At 41.7% G+C, this 23,485-nt stretch overlaps 1 protein-coding gene across 1 annotated transcript in view; it reads right to left on the bottom strand.

The window, feature by feature from the left end:
* LOC139380072 (E3 ubiquitin-protein ligase MYCBP2-like) overlaps positions 1–23,485 on the bottom strand; it is a 275,571-nt gene that overhangs the window by 89,877 nt on the left and 162,209 nt on the right. The window contains exons 35-37 of the mRNA XM_071122535.1: positions 22,949–23,127; positions 16,291–16,433; positions 12,081–12,181 (exon numbers count right to left, since the gene is read on the bottom strand). Of these exons, the coding sequence (XP_070978636.1) occupies positions 12,081–12,181; positions 16,291–16,433; positions 22,949–23,127 (423 nt within the window). The remainder of the gene's footprint in view (positions 1–12,080; positions 12,182–16,290; positions 16,434–22,948; positions 23,128–23,485) is intronic.

Raw genomic sequence — 23,485 nt, 5'->3', positions numbered from 1 at the left:
CATGAGACTCCCAGTTAGATAGCAAATTTTTGTAGGCGAAATAGCTCCCGTTTGTTCATCATGCTTGGCTGAGAAATCGACCGGAAAATGCTACCACTACAACGCCAAACTTTTTTCAAAATTTGCTCCATAATATCGACAGAAACACGGCAAACATTGTTTAGGATCCATCCTCAAGGTGTTTTTAACATATATATTCAATAATATATCCGTCGAGGCAATTGGTTTCTCATAAGAAGCGATTGGAAAAAAGGCTACCTCAGCATTTTACGAAAGATTTTCTGTGGGAGACACCATGTGACCACTTGCTATATATGGTCCCTTACGGCTATTCTTCAATGGAAATGCGTAAAAAGACGTCACAATGCTGTAGACACCTTGGGGAACGTGGAAAACATAAGCTCATTCGTAGCTCATTCACAGCTATATAAGGAGTCATTGTATCCAAAGCTGTCAATTATATGCATAGTCGAGCATCTTTTCGTGACAAAATATCTTGTCTAAAACGGGAAAGTTTTTCATCCAAAAATTGTAATAGCACCCCCTAATGCTTAACTTAATATACCATTTGAATCTAATCGAATAGAATCCACAGATTGCGAGTTGAAGAAAAATATTTTTATTATGAGTATTAGTATATAAGTCATTGACTGACCCGGTCTCTCCAGATCTCCCAACAATGCTATTTCTAGTGTCAATTTTAGAACAATGTTATGTGCTTTTTCAGCCATTCCTGAACCTGAGACCAGAAACAGGCTACCTGAGCGCACTACCAAAATAAATGGTCTATTGATTCTGTATCCTCACAACAAAATCTGCAGAGCTATGATGACTGTATGCCCCAAATATTCAACATTTTGTTGGTGGCAAGTTTTAGCTGAAAAGAACGAAGTCTTGAATAATTCATACACTCTTTACCATGAAATCAGTACGTCAAAAATCTCTTCCCAACTATTTCGCAATATGTACGGCACAGCTGTCAACATCCTGGTCCTCAAATGAAACTGGTATACAGTTGAAGACGGATGCTTACATACACCTTAGCCAAATTCATTTAAAGTTATTCACAATTCCTGACATTTAATCCTAGTAAAAAATCCCTGTCTTTTTTATTTCACCTTTATTTAACCAGGTAGGCCAGTTGAGAACAAGTTCTCATTTACAACTGCGACCTGGCCAAGATAAATCAAAGCAGTGCGACACAAACAACAGAGTTACACATGGAATAAACAAATGTACAGTCATTAACACAATAGAAAAAATAAAGTCTATATACAGTGTGTGCAAATGGTGTGAGGTGGTAAGGCAATAAATAGGCCATAGTAGCGAAGTAATTACAATTTAGCAAATTAACACTGTAGTGATAGATGTGCAGATAATGATGTGCTAGTAGAAATACTGGTGTGCAAAAGAGCAAAAAAGTAAATAAAACAGTATGAGGATGAGGTCGGTAGATTGGATGGGCTATTTACAGATGGGCTGTGTACAGCTGCAGCGATCGGTTTAGGTGCTCAGATAGCTGATGCTTAAAGTTAGTGAGGGAGATGTCTCCTACTTCAGCAATTTTTGCAGTTCGTTCCAGTCATTGCCAGCAGAGAACTGTAAGGAAAGGTGGCCAAAGAGGTATTGGCTTTAGAGATGACCAATGAGATATACCTGCTGTAGCACGTGCTACGGGTGGGTGTTGTTATCTCAGCTCACTGGTCACGATAAGGCGGAGCTTTACCTAGCAAAGACTTATGACCTGGAGCCAGTGGGTCGAGTGACAAATATTTTGCGAGGGCCAGCCGACCAGAGCATACAGGTCGCAGTGGTGGGTGGTATATGGGGCTTTGGAGACAAAAAAGGATGGCACTGTGATAGACTGCATCTAATTTACTGAGTAGAGTATTGGAGTATTTTGTAAATGACATCACCGAAGTCAAGGATCGGTAGGATAGTCAGTTTTACAAGGGTATGTTTGGCGGTGTGAGTGAAAGGAGGCTTTGTTGCGAAATAGAAAGCTGATTCTAGATTTAATTTTGGATTGGAGGTGTTTAATGTGAGTCTGGAAGGAGAGTTTACCGTCTAGCCAGACACCTTGGTATTTGCCTTCCACAAGCTTCCCACAATAAGTTGGGTGAATTTTGGCCCATTCCTCCTGACAGAGCTGGTGTCACTGAGTCAGGTTTCTTGGCCTCCTTGCTCGCACACGCTATTTCAGTTCTGCCCACAGAATTTCTATAGGATTGAGGTCAGGGTTTTGTGATGGCCACTCCAATACCTTGACTTTGTTGTCCTTAAGCCATTTTGCCACTACTTTGCAAGTATGCTTGGTGTCATTGTCCATTTGGAAGACCCATTTGCGACCAAGCTTTAACTTCCTAAAATTTGTGCGGCCTTTTAAGCATTCTAGAACCGTTAAATAGTTAAATAAAATAGTTACCACTGGGAATGTGATGAAAGAAATAAAAGCTGAAATAAATCATTCTCTATTATTCTGACATTTCACATTCTTAAAATAAAGCGGTGATCCTAACTTACCTAAAACAGGGAATTTTTATTAGGATTAAATGTCAGGAATAGTGAAAAACTTCTGACTTCAACTGTACTTATTTCACTGTACAGTCTTACCTATGGATTGTGGATCAATGACATGGGGTATCAGTCTACTCAGTGACACCCAGAGAACATTAGTGTCGTAGCTCTTATTGTGGGACTCAAAGAACTGTGAATTGAGACATTTACTGTCAACCTATGTGTATTGAATAGGGTTGTACATTTTTGGGAATATTCAGAGGTGGAAACTTTCCGTGGGAATTAACAGGAATATGCAAATTAATATTAATAACATTTAAAATGCAGATTGACCATATCTGGAGACAGAAACATAAACCTTTTACATTAATTGCAAATGATAAAATCCTTCCAATAAAAAATAATTTTAAAAACTACTTAGTTACTAATTGAACTTTAATGAGTTGACATGGGATGATTTCACTGAACATGAAAAGGGAATATTGAATGATCCATCACATCTCCCCAAAACATTTTCAACATACATCTGTAAAATGATAGTTTCTAGACTAAAGCTTTGGTTGTCTTCCTCTCAGGCTTCCATGTCTTCTCCCTGGACCTTCATGTCCACCTCTTGAACATCAGGCTCTGAGGCCTCATCTTCACTGTCACTTTCCAACCTTGTTGAGGATGGTTTGTTGATAGACTCAAAAAGCCTCAAATTTGCCTGGATGGACACCAATTTTTCAACCTGTTGTGTGCTTTGGTGTGCGTGTTCCCAAACAATGACCATTTGCGCTCTGTGGCGGCTGATGTTGGTGGGATTTGGAGGATGATTGAGGTAACAAGGGAAAGAGCTGAGATATGTTGGCACGACTGCCATATTGCATCTTTATTCCAAAGCCCTTGCTTGGAAGTGTACTTCGCCAGACTGACAAGAACCTTGCCCTCATCCAGGCCAAGGTGGCGAGACACGGTAGTGATGACACCATAGGCCTTGTTGATCTCTGCACCAGACAGGATGCTCTTGCCAGCATACTTGGGGTTCAACATGTACGCTGCGACGTGTATGGGTGACAGGCAGAAGTCTTCACTTTTTGATGCATTTCAAAACTGCAGTTTCCTCTGCTTGAAGCAACAGTGAAGTGGGCAGGGCAGTAAGGATTGATTCTCTTTCCTCTGCAAGCAGAGTCTGAACATCAGAGAGGATGACATCGTCTCCCTCAATCCGTGCAATGGCTACTGCTATAGGTTTCAGGAGTTTCAGGCTGCTTACCACTCTCCCAAAATACATCATCCAGGAGGATCCTCTTGATGGGGCTGTCCATATCGGCATACTGTGATATGGCCATTTCTTGGAGACTCCTTCCCCTCCAGGAGACTGACAAACGTGATGGCAACACCACCCCAACGGGTGTTGCTGGGCAGCTTCAATGTGGTGTACTTATTATTCTCACTTTGCTTGGTGAGGTAGATTGCCGCTATAACTTGATGACCCTTCACATACCCAGCCATTTTCTTTGCTCTCTTGTAGAGTGTATCCATTGTTTTCAATGCCATGATGTCCTTGAGGAGGAGGATATTCAATGCATGAGCAGCACAGCCAATAGGTGTGACATGAGGGTAGGACTCCTTTAGACCAAGCAGCCTTCAAGTTTGCAGCATTGTCTGTCACCAATGCAAATACCTTCTGCGGTCCAAGGTCATTGATGACTGCCTTCAGCTCATCTGCAATGTAAAGACCGGCATGTCTGTTGTCCCTTGTGTCTGTTCTCTTGTAGAATAATGGTTGAGAGGTGGAGATGTAGTTAATTATTCCATGCCCACAAATATTCGACCACCCATCAGAGATGATTGCAATACAGTTTGCTTTTCCTATGATTTGCTTGACCTTCACTTGAACTCTGCATCCAGCAAATAAGTAGATAAAGCATGTCTGGTTGGAGGGGTGTATGCTGGGTGAAGAACATTCAGAAATCTCTTCCAATACACATTGCATGTGAGCATCAGAGGTGAACCAGTTGCATACACAGCTCGAGCAAGACATTCATCAGCATTTCTCTGACAACCTTCCTCCATTGTCAAAAAAACATCTGATTCCAGGAGGACCATGAGCTGTTGCTGTCGATAAGGTTTCTTATTCATCATTTTAAGATCAAATAGAAGTAGAGGGACTTTTGCCAGAAGTTGCTTGTTGTGAGAGCTGAGGGAACTTTATGCACTTGGCCAGATTATTCTGCATCTTTGTTACATTCTTTACATATGATTTGGCACAGTATTTGCAAATGTACACAGCTTTTCCTTCTACATTAGCTGCAGTGAAATGTCCCCACACATCAGATAGTGCTTGTGGCATGTTCCTGTAAAGATTATAAGTTTTTTTTGTAAAAATAACCCAAATACAATTCCACGTACAGATAAATAGTTAAGCAGTTAGAGTAAACAACTCCTTTGTAAGAAATGTTTTAAAATGAAACATGTATGAAAACAGGTGAATTAACACTCCTCAGTTAGCAGGCTCAAGCAAGCTAAAACCCACATGGTAGCAAAAACTAACTATCAGAAATTGTTAACAAGTTAGAAATGATTTAAACATACTTTGCTGTAGGCTACTATTTACTAGGTGCCTATTTACTAGTAGCCTATTCACTACTATTTAAAATATATTCACCCAGTACTGTAATCAAAACTTACCAGGCAGCATGTTGTCCTTGGCTCAGACAGTGAAGTATTGTGGGCTCAATAGCATCTCATTAGTGTGCAAGATCTTGAGAATCAGCTGTACATGTGATGGAAGAATGGACTGTGCATGCAGAGGGTTGCAATTCCATTGAATTGGGGATAGTTGAACCGAAATATGCCACAATACCTAGACTTGCCTTATGTGTATCCCACAAAAAAGGTTCACTGTTATAGGATACGTTTTTGATGAATTTAATCAAAATTCTGGAAATTTACCAGAAAGTTTACAACTCTAGTATTGAACACTATTGCCAATAAAAGCAATACTGCGTGAATGTTTGAGTCTGATAACTCTGAGGAGGACGTTGGGAAAAAATGTCTTAGGTATTGAGTAGACTGATACCCCATTTCATTGCTCCCCAATCCTTAAGTAAAGCTGTACAGTGCAATATGAATGTCAATACACACAATAGGCTGACTGGGGAGGTGATTTCCCACAGTCACAGTCCCTTGTTAAGAGCTACAATGCTAATATTTGTGTAAACTCTTCACAGTTGTGTTATGTGGGTGTCACCGAGTAGACTGATACCCCATTTCATTGCTTCACATTCCAACCTTCTTTAACATTATCTAGTCTATATATAGCATGATGTCACCAATTGTAACCTTCTGCATCACATTCAAAGAGGTACTTTTATTTTGAAGGCAAACGCCAAATTCCACTATTGTGCCTAATCCTTATTGTGGCTATCTTCACAACACATAACCCGGTCCGGTCGAGGCTCACTATCCAGATGAAGCTAGCTGGCAGCTTATAACGTTAGCTTTGGGCAACAGGGTTAAGTATCTGGCTAGCTATTTATTTTCATGAACTGAAGTTCAATTTCAATAAGTGAACAAGTGGCAACCTAGCTAATACTTACTCACAATAATTCCTAAATCATTGCTAAGAATAATGAAAATGACTGCAGTTTCTACTGGTCATTGTTTTCAGGCTGGTTGGATTAGTGCTAGCTAAGTATTTAGCTAAAGCTAGCTACCCCAGAAGTTGCGGTCAAACAAATAATGCTTTATTACCAACGCGGTACTGTAAACACATCGTTCGTGGCCGGTGTTTGCAGACTTTTTTGTACAGCTTTGACAGTGCTACTGATAGTAGTGGTGGAGCTTGGCTTGCACGTGCAAATACAGAACACACAAATTATATAATAGAACTGTGTTATTTGACGTGTCAAATTAAATGCTTATTTAATGCGTCAAATAGTGTCATTGTCAAATAGTGTAATTTGACGTGTATCTTTTTTGACACGCAAAGACCCAAACGGCGTTCCATAGTATGTTGTGAAGCTAATAGCAGTGACGCTATTACTGTGTAACTCCGGTAGGGCAACATCTGAAAAATAGCGCACTTGGTAGTGTGTACCGGTGCTCGACCACCCACGACAGAAAACGGTTCATTGTCAAGGGCAATGAATTTTACTATCTTGGCGTTAAAAAAAAAAGTCTAGAATTCCAGTCATTCCAATAAATAATATACCCCTTAATCTTCAAGAATAGGACTTGGAAATATGGAAGTATAGATTATCCAAATAGTTTTGGGGTCATGTTCAGGTTAAACAAAGGACCTATTAGCCAGCCCTACCTACCCTGTTGTTTTTGATTTTGTTGTCATGCAGGACTAATTGGGCTCATTGATTTGAGTTGAAAAATAAATGCTGCGCTTATGGAATGGCATGATTTGAGCACTACTGAAAAGTGCTATTTAAATGTGAAAAATGAATGCCATATGCTGCATTTGCTATAAGCCTTATTTATTGTTTGGTAGATTTGGATAGAAAACACTCAACTTCCAAAACTGTTAAAATAATGTCTGAGTATAACAGAACTGATATGGCTGGCAAAAACCTGAGGAAAATCCATCCAAGAAGTGGGATTTTTTTGATGTGGGTATTTTCAATTGAATGCATATAGAGTACCTAATGGGTTAGGATCCAGATTGACATCTAGTGGAAGCCATAGGAACTGCAGTCTTTAGACATCGTTTCAGGCTTTTTTTCTGAAAAATGAAAGAATGAGACCTTTCTGTCAGTGAACTGAGGTAGAATGCAGAGCTGGTTGGTGCGCGTGACCGAGTGCTCGCCCTTCGTTGTTTTTCCTTTCTGTTGAATACACTATTGTCCGGTTGAAATATTAGCAATTATTTAGACAATTGACAACCTGAGGATTAATTATAAACATCATTTGACATGTTTTGATGAACTTTACCGCTAATATTAGGATGTTTTCGTCTGCATGTTTTGACCGTCTTTGAGCCAGTGGATTACTGAGCAAAACGCGTCAAACTGAGTTTTTGGGATATAAAGAGGGACTTTATCGAACAAATTAACATTTATTGTATAGCTGAGACTCTTGTGACTGCAACCATATGAAGATCATCAAAGGTAAGTGATTAATTTTATCACTATTTCTGACTTTTGTAATTCCTTTACTTGGTTGTAAAATGTTTGTATGTTTTTGTAAGCGGGGCGCTGTCCTCAGATAATCGCATGGTATGCTTTCGCCTTAAAGCCTTTTTGAAATCTGACGATGCGGCTGGATTAACAAGAAGTTCATCTTTAAACTGATGTATAACACTTGTATTTTTTATGAATGTTTATTATGACTATTTCTGTATTTTTTATTTGGCGCTCTGCAATTTCACAGGATGTTGTCAAGGTGGGTCGCTAGCGGAACTCCTGCGCCAGAAAGGTTAATGGATTTCGCCTTGGAGTCTCGCTGAAATGTTCTTACTCTTCCAAATGACTGCTGGACTTGTTGAATGCTCGATCCATACAGCAGACAATGTGAGCTAAGTTACGAATGCTGTGTTGCACATGTAGCGCAACATGTTACGTGGCGTTATCACATCATGTACCATTATATAGGTATGCACGTTAGCTTTGACATTCGTTTTGCACATCATAGTAGACTTTGGGCCGATACCGAAGTCGGCATTTTGAGCTAATACCGTCCAATTCCAATATGTTCACCGATATATTGTGCATCCCTAATGCATACCCCACAAGTCATGCCGCTAGGGGTCTCTTCACAGTCCCCAAGTCCAGAACACGACCATGGGAGGCGTACAGTACTACATCGAGCCATGACTACATGGTACTCTATTCCACATCAGGTAACTGATGCAAGCAGTAGAATCAGATTTAAAAACAGATAAAAATACACCTTATGGAAGTGAAGTAACAAACATATGCATACACACGATAACATACGCGCAATACAGTACACATGGGTTTTACATTGTAGATATGTGGTAGTAGAGTAAGGGCCTGAGGGCACACAGTGTGTTGTGAATTCTGTAATTAATTTATTTTAATGTTTCTAAAATTGTATAACTGACTTAATTTTGACAGACACCAGGAAGAGTAGCTGCTGCCTTGGATCCATAATAAAACAACATTCAAATAGCTTCTTAAATGTGTTTTGTCTAGCTGTGGATTGTGTGTAGCCCAATATCAATTCATAACCTACAGTCGGGAAAGCACTGCAAATCTGTCAATAAACAGTATGCAGTAAAAACTTCTTAGGGCTGCAATCCTGTTGACGGGATCGATATGACAACAGCCAGTGAAAGTGGAAAACAACAGAAATCTCATAATTAAAATTCCTCAAACATACATGTATCTTATACCGTTTTAAAGGTAATCCTGTTGTTAATCCCACCACAGTGTCCGATTTCAAAGAGGCTTTACAGCGAAAGCACCACAAACGATTATGTTAGGTCACCAGCAACTCAGAAAAACCCAGCCATTTTTCCAGCCAAAGAGAGGAGTCACAAAAAGCACAAATAGAGATAAAATGAATCACTAACCTAATGATCTTCATCAGATGACACTCATAGGACTTCATGTTACACAATACATGCATGTTTTGTTCGATAAAGTGCATATTTATATTTTAAAAAATCTCTATATATTGGCGCGTTACGTTCACTAGTTCCAAACACATCCGGTGATATTGCAGAGAGCATCATTTTTACATCATTTTACAGAAATACTCATTATAAATGTCGATAAAAATACAATTCTTAGACATGGAAATATAGATATACCTCTACTTAATGCAACCGCTGTGTCAGATTTTTAAAAAACTTTACGGAAAAAGAAAACCATGCAATAATCTGAGACGGCGCTCAGAATTTTTTTTTAATTATCCGCCATGTTGGAGTCAACAGAAATCAGAAATAACATTAGAAATATTCACTTACCTTTGATAAGCTTCATCAGAATGCACTCCCAGGAATCGCAGTTCCACAATAAATGCTTGATTTGTTCGATAATGTCCATTATTTATGTCCAAGTAGCTACTTTTGTTAGCGCGTTTAGTACACAAATCCAAACGCTCATGCAGGTCCAGCCGAACGTCGGATGAAAACTTCAAAAAGTTATATTACAAGTCCAAGAAACTTGTCAAACTAAGTATAGAATCAATCTTTAGGATGTTGTTATCATAAATCTTAAATAACGTTTGTAGTGGAAAATCGGTTCAAATATAACGCATACCAGAACTTTGTGAAATCAATCAGGCAAAAAAATGTATGCTTCATTAGTCTGTTTCGACAGTCTTAATGACATATTTCTGTGTGAAAATAAGTGTGCAGCACTGACTGAGGGTCTTCATTGGGAAATGGTGATCAAATTATTGAAAAACCTGACCTGTATTCACTTTATAATGCCTATTGTTTAAGATGCAATGATAATCTGTGTTTAAGCCCTTTCCTGTGTCCAGCAAGTGACGCAACATTCTAAGGATAGTGTTTATATATATGCTTGCTTGTTTGGATTTTAGGCTGGGTTTATGTAGAAGCACTTTGTGGCATCTGCTGATGTAAAAAGGGCTTTATAAATACATTTGATTTGATTGGCAGGAAAACAGGTTGGAATGCAAATGGACCCTGCTGAAAAGAGAAGACTAATATGTATGCTGTTGGCAACCAAAATATTTGATCAACTTCCAAATACAATTTTACAAAGTAAAATAACAGCGAGATAGGCTTTTGGCACGAACGCATCGGCCATCACCGGCAAGTGAGCTGCGCATCACTGGGTGAGCATTTTTAGGACTATAATTTCCTCCTCAAAATATAGCCCATACAATATGTGCGTCTCCACACACCTAGGTCTAGGCTATTGATGGATTCAAGAGAAGGTTGTTTTTATTTATCTCAGATTCTCAGTGTCAAAGTAGCCTGTCATTTCAATAAAAAAATATTCTGACAGTCTAGTCATGCAAAATGATTAGAATTGCAATGAAATGCGTTTATAAAAGGCTAACTGTTCCTAGGCCACTAAAATCTTCCTCACCATGTGTGCAACTTCTTAGTGCCTCTACTCTACTTCTCTATGCAAATGTGATATGCATGCAATGCTTTATTATAATTTATTATTAGATTTTTATGTATGCGTTCTGGTACCTCAGAGCTAGCTAGGTCACCACACTCACACTTTTTGTTCCGGCATCTCCCGATTTACAAATTAAGCAATGTATGACGTAATCGTATTGGATGATAAATAACAGCTATCTACTATAGCGCGAGTCTCCCGCAGCACAGTCCCTGCTAGAGCAGCAACCTCTCTCTCTCTCTCTCCCTTTATCAGCTCTGGTTAATAAAGTAGCTTAAAATGTACTTTTCTGCTGCTTCCCTCATTCGAATCGGACCGGGTCTGATACGACCAGGTCTATACAGAAGGGGTCTAGTTATCCTCGGGCCTTTTCAGAACAAGTCTCTATATTAATTTGTTTATGTATTTTGTGTGGGAAAGCCCCAGGTCCACTTTGAAACGGGTGTAACCTTTTGGATCCATGAAGACCTCTATAAAGTAGCTTAAATGAATGAGGAGATAGGGGCCATGGAGAAGGAGCACAACGACTTGCAGCTGCACATTCCTCGAACTGGGGTACAGGAGGACCCTCCTCACCAGGGCTGAGGAGAAGATGCCATGTTACTTCATCAGTGTGAGCCTCCTGCAAAGGTGTGACTTCAAGAACAGCCGGAAGAGCATAACCAGGTAGCTCACAGGGTTTCAGGCACTGCACAGGAAGATTACCAACTTTTTCCCCTCCTTGAAAAAAGTCCAGCTGCCCTCCATCAGTAAACTGCCATTAAAATCTGTTGACCAAATATTCCTTAAGTAGTCAAAAGATCAGCTCAATGCTAAAATGCCGACCGACGAGCGGATGTGTCAGAGCTAGGCGCTCTATGCCTTCCTTAGCCCCTCTCCGGAGCACCTGAAGGTCACTTCCTGAAGACGATGGCTGCCTGGAGACTTGTTATCCTACCAAGAGGAGACTGAGGATGACAGTGACCTGCCTGACTATGAGGATGAGACGGATAGGAAGAGCGGGGCATGACCCTTCTTCATTCTCATTTTGGAGATCTTTGAGCACAGAGGCATGTTCAAGAGGGTTGGAGGAACACTCATTGGAGAGAGCCCAACAGATGCTACTCAACATTCCATATGAACTACAGTAAAGCAGAAAGCCAGATATGGCAGCATCAAGGTCTTCAACACACTTCAGGAGACCAGTGCCAACAAGCGTCTACCTTCCATCCTCCTGCAAAGGTTCCTCAAAGAGCTATGTCCAGAGCTCAATGTGGAGATGGTCCAGATCTGTCACCCCAGGAAAGCACCCCCTTGTTGTGTGTGATTATTGACAGTCGTTTTGGGTTTGCTTTGACCATTGATAAACAAAAAGCTAGCTTCAAGAAGAGTGCTAGGCTGGATCAATGTGCATCATCTAGAAATAAAAAAAAGCACCTTGCTCTCACCTTGGGGACCTTTGACGAGATACAGCAGTAAAAAAAATTTAAAGCCCATTTCACATATATTTTTACCACATCTCACCTTGGGTACTGAGGCAGCCACAGGGCCGATGTAGGCCAGGATGAGGGGGAGCAGCATGGAGAACAGGCTGGAAGAGCTCAGCAGCTCAGGGATGTCCTCTGCTTCAGACAGGAGCACAGGTTTTAATAACAAAGACATATAGGGATGGTTTTCTTTTTGTTTTAAACATTATTTATACAGGGAATCCCAGTTGAGAGCAGTCTCTTTTTCAATGGGGCCCTGTTACAAAAATCAACAGTTGAAACAGATACAATGACATATGACAGATCAGAATTATTATACTTTACAAGTGCAGTCCACAATGAATATGTCCTGTATTAAAGTCTTAAAGTTACCAGGTCTAATATATCCCGCTGTTATTATATCCTGGAGGTCATTTCAGGAATGAGGAGCACAATAACTAGTCGGTTATCCGCTGAAAACAAATGCAACGGTCATGAATAACCAATTCTAGGTTCATTTGAATAATGTAGTGGAATTAAAATTGGCACATGTATTTTTGTACACCGCACAAAGAGCCTATAGTTTGACTGGAGTATCACCTGTTGGGCAGCGAGAGCATGCAGCTGAGTGGAGTGATACTTCTGTAACCCCGGATCTCTGATATTAAGAGAGAGACATCTCACTAGTGGAATTCACCAGAATCTCCTTAGTAGCTCAAACAGCTGAGTGGAGTGAAACTTCTGTAACCCCGGTTCCTTGGGTTGTGCCGTGGCGGAGGTCTTTGTGGGCTATACTCAGCCTTGTCTCAGGATGGTAAGTTGGTGGTTGAAGATATCCCTCTAGTGGTGTGGGGGCTGTGCTTTGGTAAAGTGGGTGGGGTTATATCCTTCCTGTTTGGCCCTGTCCGGGGGTGTCCTCGGATGGGGCCACAGTGTCTCCTGACCCCTCCTGTCTCAGCCTCCAGTATTTATGCTGCAGTAGTTTATGTGTCAGGGGGCTAGGGTCAGTTTGTTATATATGGAGTACTTCTCCTGTCCTATTCGGTGTCCTGTGTGAATCTAAGTGTGCGTTCTCTAATTCTCTCTTTCTCTCTCGGAGGACCTGAGCCCTAGGACCATGCCCCAGGACTACCTGACATGATGACTCCTTGCTGTCACCAGTCCACCTGGCCGTGCTGCTGCTCCAGTTTCTTTCAACTGTTCTGCCTTATTATTATTCGACCATGCTGGTCATTTATGAACATTTGAACATCTTGGCCATGTTCTGTTATAATCTCCACCCGGCACAGCCAGAAGAGGACTGGCCATCCCACATATGCTCTCTCTAATTCTCTCTTTCTTTCTCTCTCTCGGAGGACCTGAGCCCTAGGACCATGCCCCAGGAGTACCTGACATGATGACTCCTTGCTGTCCCCAGTCCACCTGACTCTGCTGCTGCTCCAGTTTCAACTGTTCTGCCTTATTATTATTCGACCATGCTGGTCATTTATGAACATTTGAACATCTTGGCCATGTTCTGTTATAATCTCCACCCGGCACAGCCAGAAGAGGACTGGCCATCCCACATATGCTCTCTCTAATTCTCTCTTTCTTTCTCTCTCTCGGAGGACCTGAGCCCTAGGACCATGCCCCAGGAATACCTGACATGATGACTCCTTGCTGTCCCCAGTCCACCTGACTGTGCTGCTGCTCCAGTTTCAACTGTTCTGCCTTATTATTATTCGACCATGCTGGTTATTTATGAACATTTGAACATCTTGACCATGTTCTGTTATAATCTCCACCCGGCACAGCCAGAAGAGGACTGGCCACCCCACATAGCCTGGTTCCTCTCTAGGTTTCTTCCTAGGTTTTGGCCTTTCTAGGGAGTTTTTCCTAGCCACCGTGCTTCTACACCTGCATTGCTTGCTGTTTGGGGTTTTAGGCTGGGTTTCTGTACAGCACTTTGAGATATCAGCTGATGTACGAAGGGCTATATAAATACATTTGATTTGATTCTCTGATATTAAGAGAGAGACATCTCACTAGTGGAATTCACCAGAATCTCCTTAGTAGCTCAAACAGCTGAGTGGAGTGATACTTCTGTAACCGCGGTTCTCTGATATTAAGAGAGAGACATCTCACTAGTGGAATTCACCAGAATCTCCTTAGTAGCTCAAACAGCTGAGTGGAGTGAAACTTCTGTAACCCCAGTTCTCTGATATTAAGAGAGAGACATCTCACTAGTGGAATTCACCAGAATCTCCTTAGTAGCTCAAACAGCTGAGTGGAGTGATACTTCTGTAACCGCGGTTCTCTGATATTAAGAGAGAGACATCTCACTAGTGGAATTCACCAGAATCTCCTTAGTAGCTCAAACAGCTGAGTGGAGTGAAACTTCTGTAACCGCGGTTCTCTGATATTAAGAGAGAGGCATCTCACTAGTGGAATTCACCAGAATTTCCTTAATAGCTCAAACAGATCATACATTGGGGCAAAAAAGTATTTAGTCAGCCACCAATTGTGCAAGTTCTCCCACTTAAAAAGATGAGAGAGGCCTGATATTCATCATAGGTACACTTCAACTATGACAGACAAAATGAGAGAAAAAAAAATCCAGAAAATCACATTGTAGGATTTTTTATGAATTTATTTGCAAAGTATGGTGGAAAATAAGTATTTGGTCAATAACAAAAGTTTCTCAATACTTTGTTATATACCCTTTGTTGGCAATGACGGAGGTCAAACGTTTTCTGTAAGTCTTCACAAGGTTTTCACACACTGTTGCTTGTATTTTGGCCCATTCCTCCATGCAGATCTCCTCTAGAGCAGTGATGTTTTGGGGCTGTTGCTGGGCAACACGGACTTTCAACTCCCTCCAAAGATTTTCTATGGGGTTGAGATCTGGAGACTGGCTAGGCCACTCCAGGACCTTGAAATGCTTCTTACGAAGCCACTCCTTCGTTGCCCGGGCAGTTTGTTTGGGATCATTGTCATGCTGAAAGACCCAGCCACGTTTCATCTTCAATGCCCTTGCTGATGGAAGGAGGTTTTCACTCAAAATCTCACGATACATGGCCCCATTCTTTCCTTTACACGGATCAGTCGTCCTGGTCCCTTTGCAGAAAAACAGCCCCAAAGCATGCTGTTTCCACCCCCATGCTTCACAGTAGGTTTGGTGTTCTTTGGATGCAACTCAGCATTCTTTGTCCTCCAAACACGACGAGTTGAGTTTTTACTAAAAAATTATATTTTGGTTTCATCTGACCACATGACATTCTCCCAATCTTCTTCTGGATCATCCAAATGCTCTCTAGCAAACTTCAGACGGGTCTACGACTCGGGTGGCTGGAGTCTTTGACAGTCACCCTTACAGCTAAGCTAGCCAAGTCTCTGCAGCTAGCCGTGTGACGTTCGTGGTGAAGCAAATTCCTACCCCAATAGAAAACGTTTCGTTTTGATAAAATCACCCAACACAAAATAGAATAGTGCTGATAAACACTGCGCTATGCGGTGAACAGTTAAACAGGAAAACAGATCAAGTCGTGCTGATGATCAGAAGGCAGGCGGGTAGCTCTTTACTGTGAGGGGAGGGGCTCCCTCATTCGCCACTCGACCAGTCTGTCTCTGACAGATAGGTATGATTAGTTCTTCATGCTACTTAGGAGATTATGGTGAATTTCACTATTGAAATGTTAAACAAATAATTGAAAGAGAACATAATGTTCTTATAAGCCCAGTCATTGCGCAAAATGTTTAATACAATCGTGTGAAAACACAGTTTTGATAGTTACTATTGAAAAGGAATCCCAGCTTTCCATTGCTACTATATTTATTTCTTAACTCCAAATATTAAGCTAATTGTGAAAGCCATGCAATTAGTTTCAAGTACAAGAAAGTAAATGTGACATAAAAAGTTGAAACTAATTGTATGGCTTTACAACTGGAATCCCCTATGTGGAAAGTTGGGATGAAAAAGGAACCGCGTGCATTGGCTATTAGGTAGGGTATCAGACAGAAGGCATGCGGGCATGTGTAACGTTATCGCTCTGAAAATATACATTTTTTTTTGCTACAATTATCGGTTTTATGCTACAATATGTGTACACAATGTGTTGGAACGCTCGCCAGGCTAGGTGGGCATTTTTGTACAGAGACCCATATGCTACAATGTGTGTGTACAATTTGCCATTAGGCTATAGTTTGATGTCCCTCCTGTCATACGTCACTTATTATGAAAATAACATTGACAGATTTTGCCTTGTTCACAGAGAGCTCTCAGTTCTTACCATCGACAGTGAACGTCCTGTGAAGGAGATCCTTGGCAGCTCTGACCACTGCACTGACCACTGCGAGAGCCCTGCTGCAGTTCTTGTCCTCCTCATTGGCTCTGTTCAGCAGCTGGGACTGCAGATCTCCGTCATACTCACTCCTACGGGAAAAGACACACACCCGCATGTGTTAGCACTACCAATGGTTGTTAGCATTGGGAATGGTATTTGTATTTTTACTAGGGATCCCCATTAGCCAAGGAAGCAGCTACTCTTCCAGGGGTACAAACACATTAAGACACGTATATTACGCATACATCAAAAGATAAAAACGTACATATAACAGTGTTACACCACCACAAATACACAAAACAAAATGTATGATACCACTATATAACAATATTACAATGCACATTTGTGTAGCGTCCTGTGTGGCTTAGTTGGCTGAGCATGGCACTTGCAACGCCAGGGTGGTGGGTTTTATTCCCACAGGGAACCAGTACAAGTGAAAATGTAACCACCCACTACTGTAAGTCTCTCTGGTGGATAAGAGTGTCTGCTAAATGACGTACACGTAGAGTGTGTGTGAGTTTGCGTGTCTGTACCTGTGTGTGTGTGTGCCTCTTCACCAGTGCCCGTGGTTCCATAAGGTGCATTTTACCTGTTTTTCCAATCTGATTCTACTTCTTGTATCAGTTACTTGTTGTGGAACAGAGTACCATGTAGTCATGGCTCTATGTAGTACTGTGTGCCTCCCATAATCTGTTCTGGACTTGGGGGTTGTGAAGAGACCTCATGGCATGTTTTGTGGGGTGTGCATGGGTGTACATTCAGCTTGTCAATACCTCTTACAAAAACAAGTAGTGATGAAGTCAATCTCTCCATTTTGAGCCATGAGAGATTGACATGCATATTATTATTTATTTTATTTAACCTTTAACTAGGCATGTCAGTTAAGAACAAATTCTTATTTACAATGACAGCCTAGAAACAGTGGGTTAAATGCCTTTGTTCAGGGGCAGAACAACATATTTTTACCTTGTAAGCTCGGGGTTTCGATCTAGCAACCTTTCGGTTACTGGCCCAACGCTCTAACCACTAAGCTACCTGGCAGAATTAATTTTAGCTCTCCATGTACATTCAAGGGTCAGCCAAGCTTAGGTCCCTCTTTGTGGCACCTGACCACACGACTGAACAGTAGTCCAGGTGCGAAAAAACTAGGGCCTTTAGGACATGCCTTTTTGATAGTGTTGTCAAGACGGCAGAGCAGCGCTTTATTATGGACAGACTTCTCCCCATCTTAGCTACTGTTGTATCAACATGTTTTGACCATGACAGTTTACAATCCAGGGTTACTCCAAGTAGTTTAGTCACCTCAACTTGCTCAATTTCCACAATATTTATTACAAGACTTAGTTGAAGTTTAGTGAATGATTTGTCCCAAATACAATGCTTGTAGTTATATAATTATTTAGGACTAACTTATTCCTTGCTACCCTTTCCGAAACTAACTGCAGCTCTTTGTTAAGTGTTGCAGTCATTTCAGTTGCTGTAGTAGCTGATGTGTAGTGTTGAGTCATCAGCATACATAGACACACTGGCTTTACTCAAAGCCATAACGGAAGGAAAGGCGGTCAAAGTAAGTGATGGCTTTGAGGATGACCAGTGGAATATACCTGCTGGAGCATGTGCTACGGGTGGGTGTAGCTATGGTGAGCTGAGCTGAGATAAGGTAGGGCTTTACCTAGCAAAGACTTATAGCTGACTTGGAGCCAGTGGGTTTGGCGACGAATACGAAGTGACGAGAGCATACAGGTCGAGGTGGTACGTAGTATATGTGGCTTTCGTGATAAAATGGATGGAACCGTGATAGACTACATCTAGTTTGCTGAGTAGAGTGTGAGGCTATTTTGTAAATGACATTGCCGAAGTCAAGGACCGGTAGGATCGTCAGATTTACGGGGGTATGTTTGGCAACATGAGTGAAGGAGGCTTTGTTGCGAAAAAGGAATGCCGAATCTAGATTTAATTTTGGATTGGAGATGCTTAATGTGAGTCTGGAAGGAGAGTTTACAGTCTAACCAGACACCTAGGTATTTGTAGTTGTCCACATATTCTAAGTCAGAACCGTCCAGAGTAGTGATGCTAGTCGGGCGGGAGGATGCGGGCAGCGATCGGTTGAAGAGGTTGCACTTAGTTTTACTAGCATTTAAAAGCAGTTGAACCAGACGAGGCAGTCATTTGAGAAGCCAAGGCTATCGAGTCTGCCGATAAGAATGTGGTGATTGACAGAGTCGAAGGCCTTGGCCAGGTCTATGAAGACTGCTGCACAGTGCTATCTTTTATCGATGGCGGTTGTGATATCGTTTAGGACCTTGAGCGTGGCTGAGTTGTACCCATGACCAGCTCGGAAACCAGATTGCATAGTGGAGAAGTTACGGTGGGATTCGAAATGGTCGGTGATCTGTTTGTGAACTTGGTTTTCGAAGACCTCAGAAAGGCAGGGCAGGACAGATATAGGTCTATAACAGTTTGGGTCTAGAGTCTCTCCCCTTTTGAAGAGGGGGATTACCGCAGCAGCTTTCCAATCTCTTGGGGATCTCAGACAATACGAAAGAGAGGTTGAATAGGCTAGTAATAGAGGTTGCAACAATTTCGGTGGATAATTTTAGAAGAGGGTCCAGATTGTCTAGCCCAGCTGATTTGTAGGGATCCAGATTTTGCAGCTCTTTCAGACATCAGCTGTCTGGATTTGGGTGAAGGAGAAGTAAGTTGCTGCAGAGGGTGCTGAGATGTTGGCCGGGTTAGGGGTAGCCAGGTGGAAAGCATGGCCAGCCGTAGAAAAATGCTTATTGAAATTATCGATCGTATATTTATCGGTGGTGACAGTGTTTCCTAACCTCAGTGCAGTGGGCAGCTGGGAGGAGATGCTCTTATTCTCCATGGAGTTTAATTCCAAAAAGTTTTGGGACACTACAGGATGCACATTTCTGTTTGAAAAAGCTAGCTTTAGCTTTCCTAACTGACTGAGTATATTGGTTGGACTTCCCTGAAAAGTTGCATATCGCGGGGGCTATTTGATGCAGAACGCCACAGGATGTTTTTGTGCTGGTCAAGGGCAGTCAAGTCTGGGTGAACCAAGGGCATTATCTGTTCTTAGTTCTATATTTTTTGAATGGGGCATGCTTATTTAAGATGGCGAGGAAAGCACTTTTAAATAGCAACCAGGCATCCTCTGCTGAAGGGATGATGTCAATATCCTTCCAGGATACCCGGGCCAGGTCGATTAGAAAGGCCTGCTCGTTGAAGTGCTTTAGTGAGCGTTTGACAGTGATGAGGGGTGGTCGTTTGACCGCGGACCGATTACGCACGCAGGCAATGAGGTAGTGATCGCTGAGATCCTGGTTGAAGACAGCAGAGGGTTATTTAGAGGGCAAGTTGGTCAGGATGATATCTAAGAGGGTGCCCATGGTTACGGATTTAGGGTTGTACATGGTAGGTTCCTTGATCATTTGTGTGAGATTAAGGGCATCTAGTTTAGATTGTAGGGCGGCCGGGGTTTTATGCATGTCCCAGTTTAGGTCACCTAACAGTACAAACTCTGAAGATAGATGGGGGGCAAAAAATTCACATAGTGTCCAGGACACAGCTGTGTGCTGAAGGGGGTCTATAACAAGCAGCACCTATGAGAGACTTATTTCTGGAAAGGTGGGTTTTTAAAAGTAGAAGCTCAAATTGTTTGGGCACAAACTTGGATAGTATGACAGAACTCTGCAGGCTAACTCCACCCCTTTTGGCAGTTGTTATAGTTAGAGATGGACATTTCAGGATTTTTAGTGGCCTTCCTAAGCCAGGTGGGCAGAGTGTGCTAAAGAAGTGAATAAAACAGACTTAGGGAGGAAGCTTCTAATGTTAATATGCATGAAACCAAGGCATTAACAGTTACAGAAGTCAACAAATGAGAGTGACTGGGGAATGGGAGTGGTGCTGGTGGCAGCAGGGGTTAACCTCTACATCCCCAGACGAACAGAGGAGAAGTAGGATAAGGGTGCGGCTAAAGGCTATAAGAACTGGTCATCTAGTGCGTTCGGAACAGAGTAAAAGGAGCAGATTGCTGGGCGCAGAAGAATAGATTCAAGGCATAATGTACAGACAAGGGTATGGTAGGATGTGAGTACAGTGGAAGTAAACCTAGGCATTGAGTGAGGAGAGGTTTTGTCTCTAGAGGCACCATTTAAGCCAGGTGAGGCTACCACATGTGTGGGGGGGTGGAACAAACGGGCATATTGAGCAGGGCTGGAGGCTCTACAGTGAAATAAGACAATAATCACTAACCAAAACAGCAATAGACGAGGCATATTGACATTAGGGAGAGGCATGTATAGAGTGATCATAGGGTCCAGTGAGTAGCTACGAGCTGGAGACACGGCGAATCAGACAGCTTGCGGGCTGGGGCTAGCAGATGGGCATCCGGGGGATGTCGCAATGGAAGAGCCCGTTGAAACCCCTTTTGGACGGTTACGTCGGCAGACCAGTCGTGATGGATCGGCCAAATGGCAAAAGAGGTATTGTAGCCCAAGAAATGGCTGATTGACTTCTTCAGCTGCCCGGGAGATGGGTCTAGCTCGAGGCTAACTGGTGCTTGCTTCGGGACAGAGATGTTAGCCAGGAGCAGTCACTCGGATAGCAGCTAGTTAGCCGGTGTAGAGGTTCAGAGCTTGCCGTTGGAATCCAGAGATGTGGTAGAGAAAAAGCAGTCCGATATGCTCTGGGTTGATATCGCACTGTGCTAATGTCCAAGTTAACGGTAATGACTGCGAGCAGTGGCTAACTGACTACTAGCTAGTAGCTAGTTAGCTACTGATGGGGGTTCTGGTTCTACAGTATAAAAAAATTGCAGATTCGTACCACATTGAGTGGGGCGGGTTGCAGGAGAGTATGTTCAGTCCATAGATGGAAATTGAGATTAAACATATATACAAAGAAAAATATGTATACATTGACAAAACAGACTTCCGACTGCTACGCCATCTTGGAAAAAGATGTCCGACTATGATCGATAATGTCAAATGCCACACTGAAGTCTAGCAAAACAGCCCCCCCAATCTTTTTAGCATCAATTTCTCTCAGCCAATCATCAGTCATTTGTGTAAGTGCTGTGCTTGTTGAATGTCCTTCCCTATAAGCGTGCTGAAATTCTGTTGTCAATTTGTTTACTGTGAAATAGCATTGTATCTGGCCAAACACTATTTGTTCCAAAAGTTTACTAAGGGTTGGTAACAGGCTGATTGGTCGGATATTTGAGCCAGTAAAGGGGGCTTTACTATTCTTGGGTAGCGGAATTACTTGTACCCTCAGGCCTGGAAAAAAGCAAACCTTCTAGTAGACTTACACTGAAGATATGGCAAATAGGAGTGGCAGTATCGTCCGCTATTATCCTCAGTAATTTTCCATCCAGGTTGTCAGACTCCGGTGGCTTGTCATTGTTGATTGACAACAGACATGATTTCACTTCTTCCACACTCACTTTACAAAAATCAAAATTACAATGCTTGGCTTTCATACTTTTATCAATAACCCTTGGATGTGTATTGTCAGCGTTTGTTGCTGGCATGTCATAGTTTGGTAATCTTGTAAATTAAAAAATCCTTTAAGTAGTTGGCAATATCAGTGGGTGTTGTGATGAATGAGCCACCTGATTCAATGAATGATAGAGCTGAGTTTGCCTTTTTGACCATAATTGAATTTAAGGTGCTCCCAAGTGTTTTACTATCATTCTTTATGTCATTTATCTTTGTTTCTTCTTTTTATTCAGTTTATTAACATGATTTCACAATTTGAAGTATGATTTCCAAATCGGTTGTGCAGCCAGACTTATTTGCCTCATCCCTCTCAACCATAACATTTTTCAATTCATTTTCTTAATGGGTGCATGCTTATTAGTAACTGGGATAAGCAACTTCATAAATGTGTCAAGTGCAGCGTCTGGTTGCTCCTCATTACACAACAGACCAGCAAATATTCTTTACATCAACACGATAGGAATCACTAGAAAACGTATCGTTTGACCTCTTCTACACTATATTAGGCCCAGCCTTTGGAACTTTGGTTTTCCTAGTTATGGTACTACTATATTATGATCACTACATCCGATGGATTTGGATACTCCTTTAAAATAAATTTACTGCAGCATTAGTAAAGATGTGATCAATACATGTTGATGATTTCATTCCTGTGCTGATTGTAACTACCCTGGTAGGTTGACTGATAACCTGAACCAAGTTGCAGGCACTAAGTACAGCTTGAAGCGTTCTCTTGAGAGGGCAGCCTGATAAAAGCCAGTCAATAATTAAAACACCCAGAAAATATACCTCTGTTGAAATCACATACATTATCAAGTATTTCACACGTTATCCAGATACTGACTGCACTTGGTGGTCTATAGCAGCTTCCCACAATAATGGGCTTTAGGTGAGGCAGATGAACCTGCAGCCATATTACTTCAACAGTATTTAACATCATATTCTCTCTAAGCTTTATAGGAATGTGGTTCTAAATATAAAATGGCAACACCACCTTCGGCATTTCTGTCTTTTCTGTCGATGTTAAAACCATGACATGAATATCAACTTGAGTCTTTTTGTCTGTCTGTCTGTGCACATGTCTGTGTGCGTACCTGTAGTACAGCATCTGTGGTATTTGTCCTCTAGTCTGGTTTGTCCCGTTGCTGCTCAGGCTACAGGTTCGGAAGGTAAAGGCCAAGCCATCGGAACACTGAACCGTGGTCATCCCTCCATCCCCATTGGCCGTTCGGCTGCCATAGTTACGCAGGCGGACAGCATATTTCACACCCTCCTGTAGAATGTAAACAGGATTGTGCAACATATATTGTTTTCATATCATAAGTTGCATAGAGTCTGTGGTATAAAAAATACTAAAGGATGATGATGCATGCATACATATATGGTTAGATTGATGAATAGATATGTCTGCAGAGCAGGCTGGGAATTGCCAGGTACCTCATGATACGATATTATCATGATACAGACATATCTGATATGTAATTGCACTTCAGATGATTCTGTATGCCTTGAGATTCGATACTGCGATTTTATTGCGATTTGAAGATCTAAACATATTGCTCACTATATTTCTGCTTCATAGAGACAAGAGCATGAGAAAACAAGTTTGGATCAGGGAAATAAAAGAGATG

This window comes from Oncorhynchus clarkii, chromosome 22 (assembly GCF_045791955.1).
Source record: "Oncorhynchus clarkii lewisi isolate Uvic-CL-2024 chromosome 22, UVic_Ocla_1.0, whole genome shotgun sequence".
NCBI lineage: Eukaryota > Metazoa > Chordata > Actinopteri > Salmoniformes > Salmonidae > Oncorhynchus > Oncorhynchus clarkii.
Note: the sequence above shows the minus strand (reverse complement) of the source record. Positions and strands in the feature narration are given on the sequence as shown.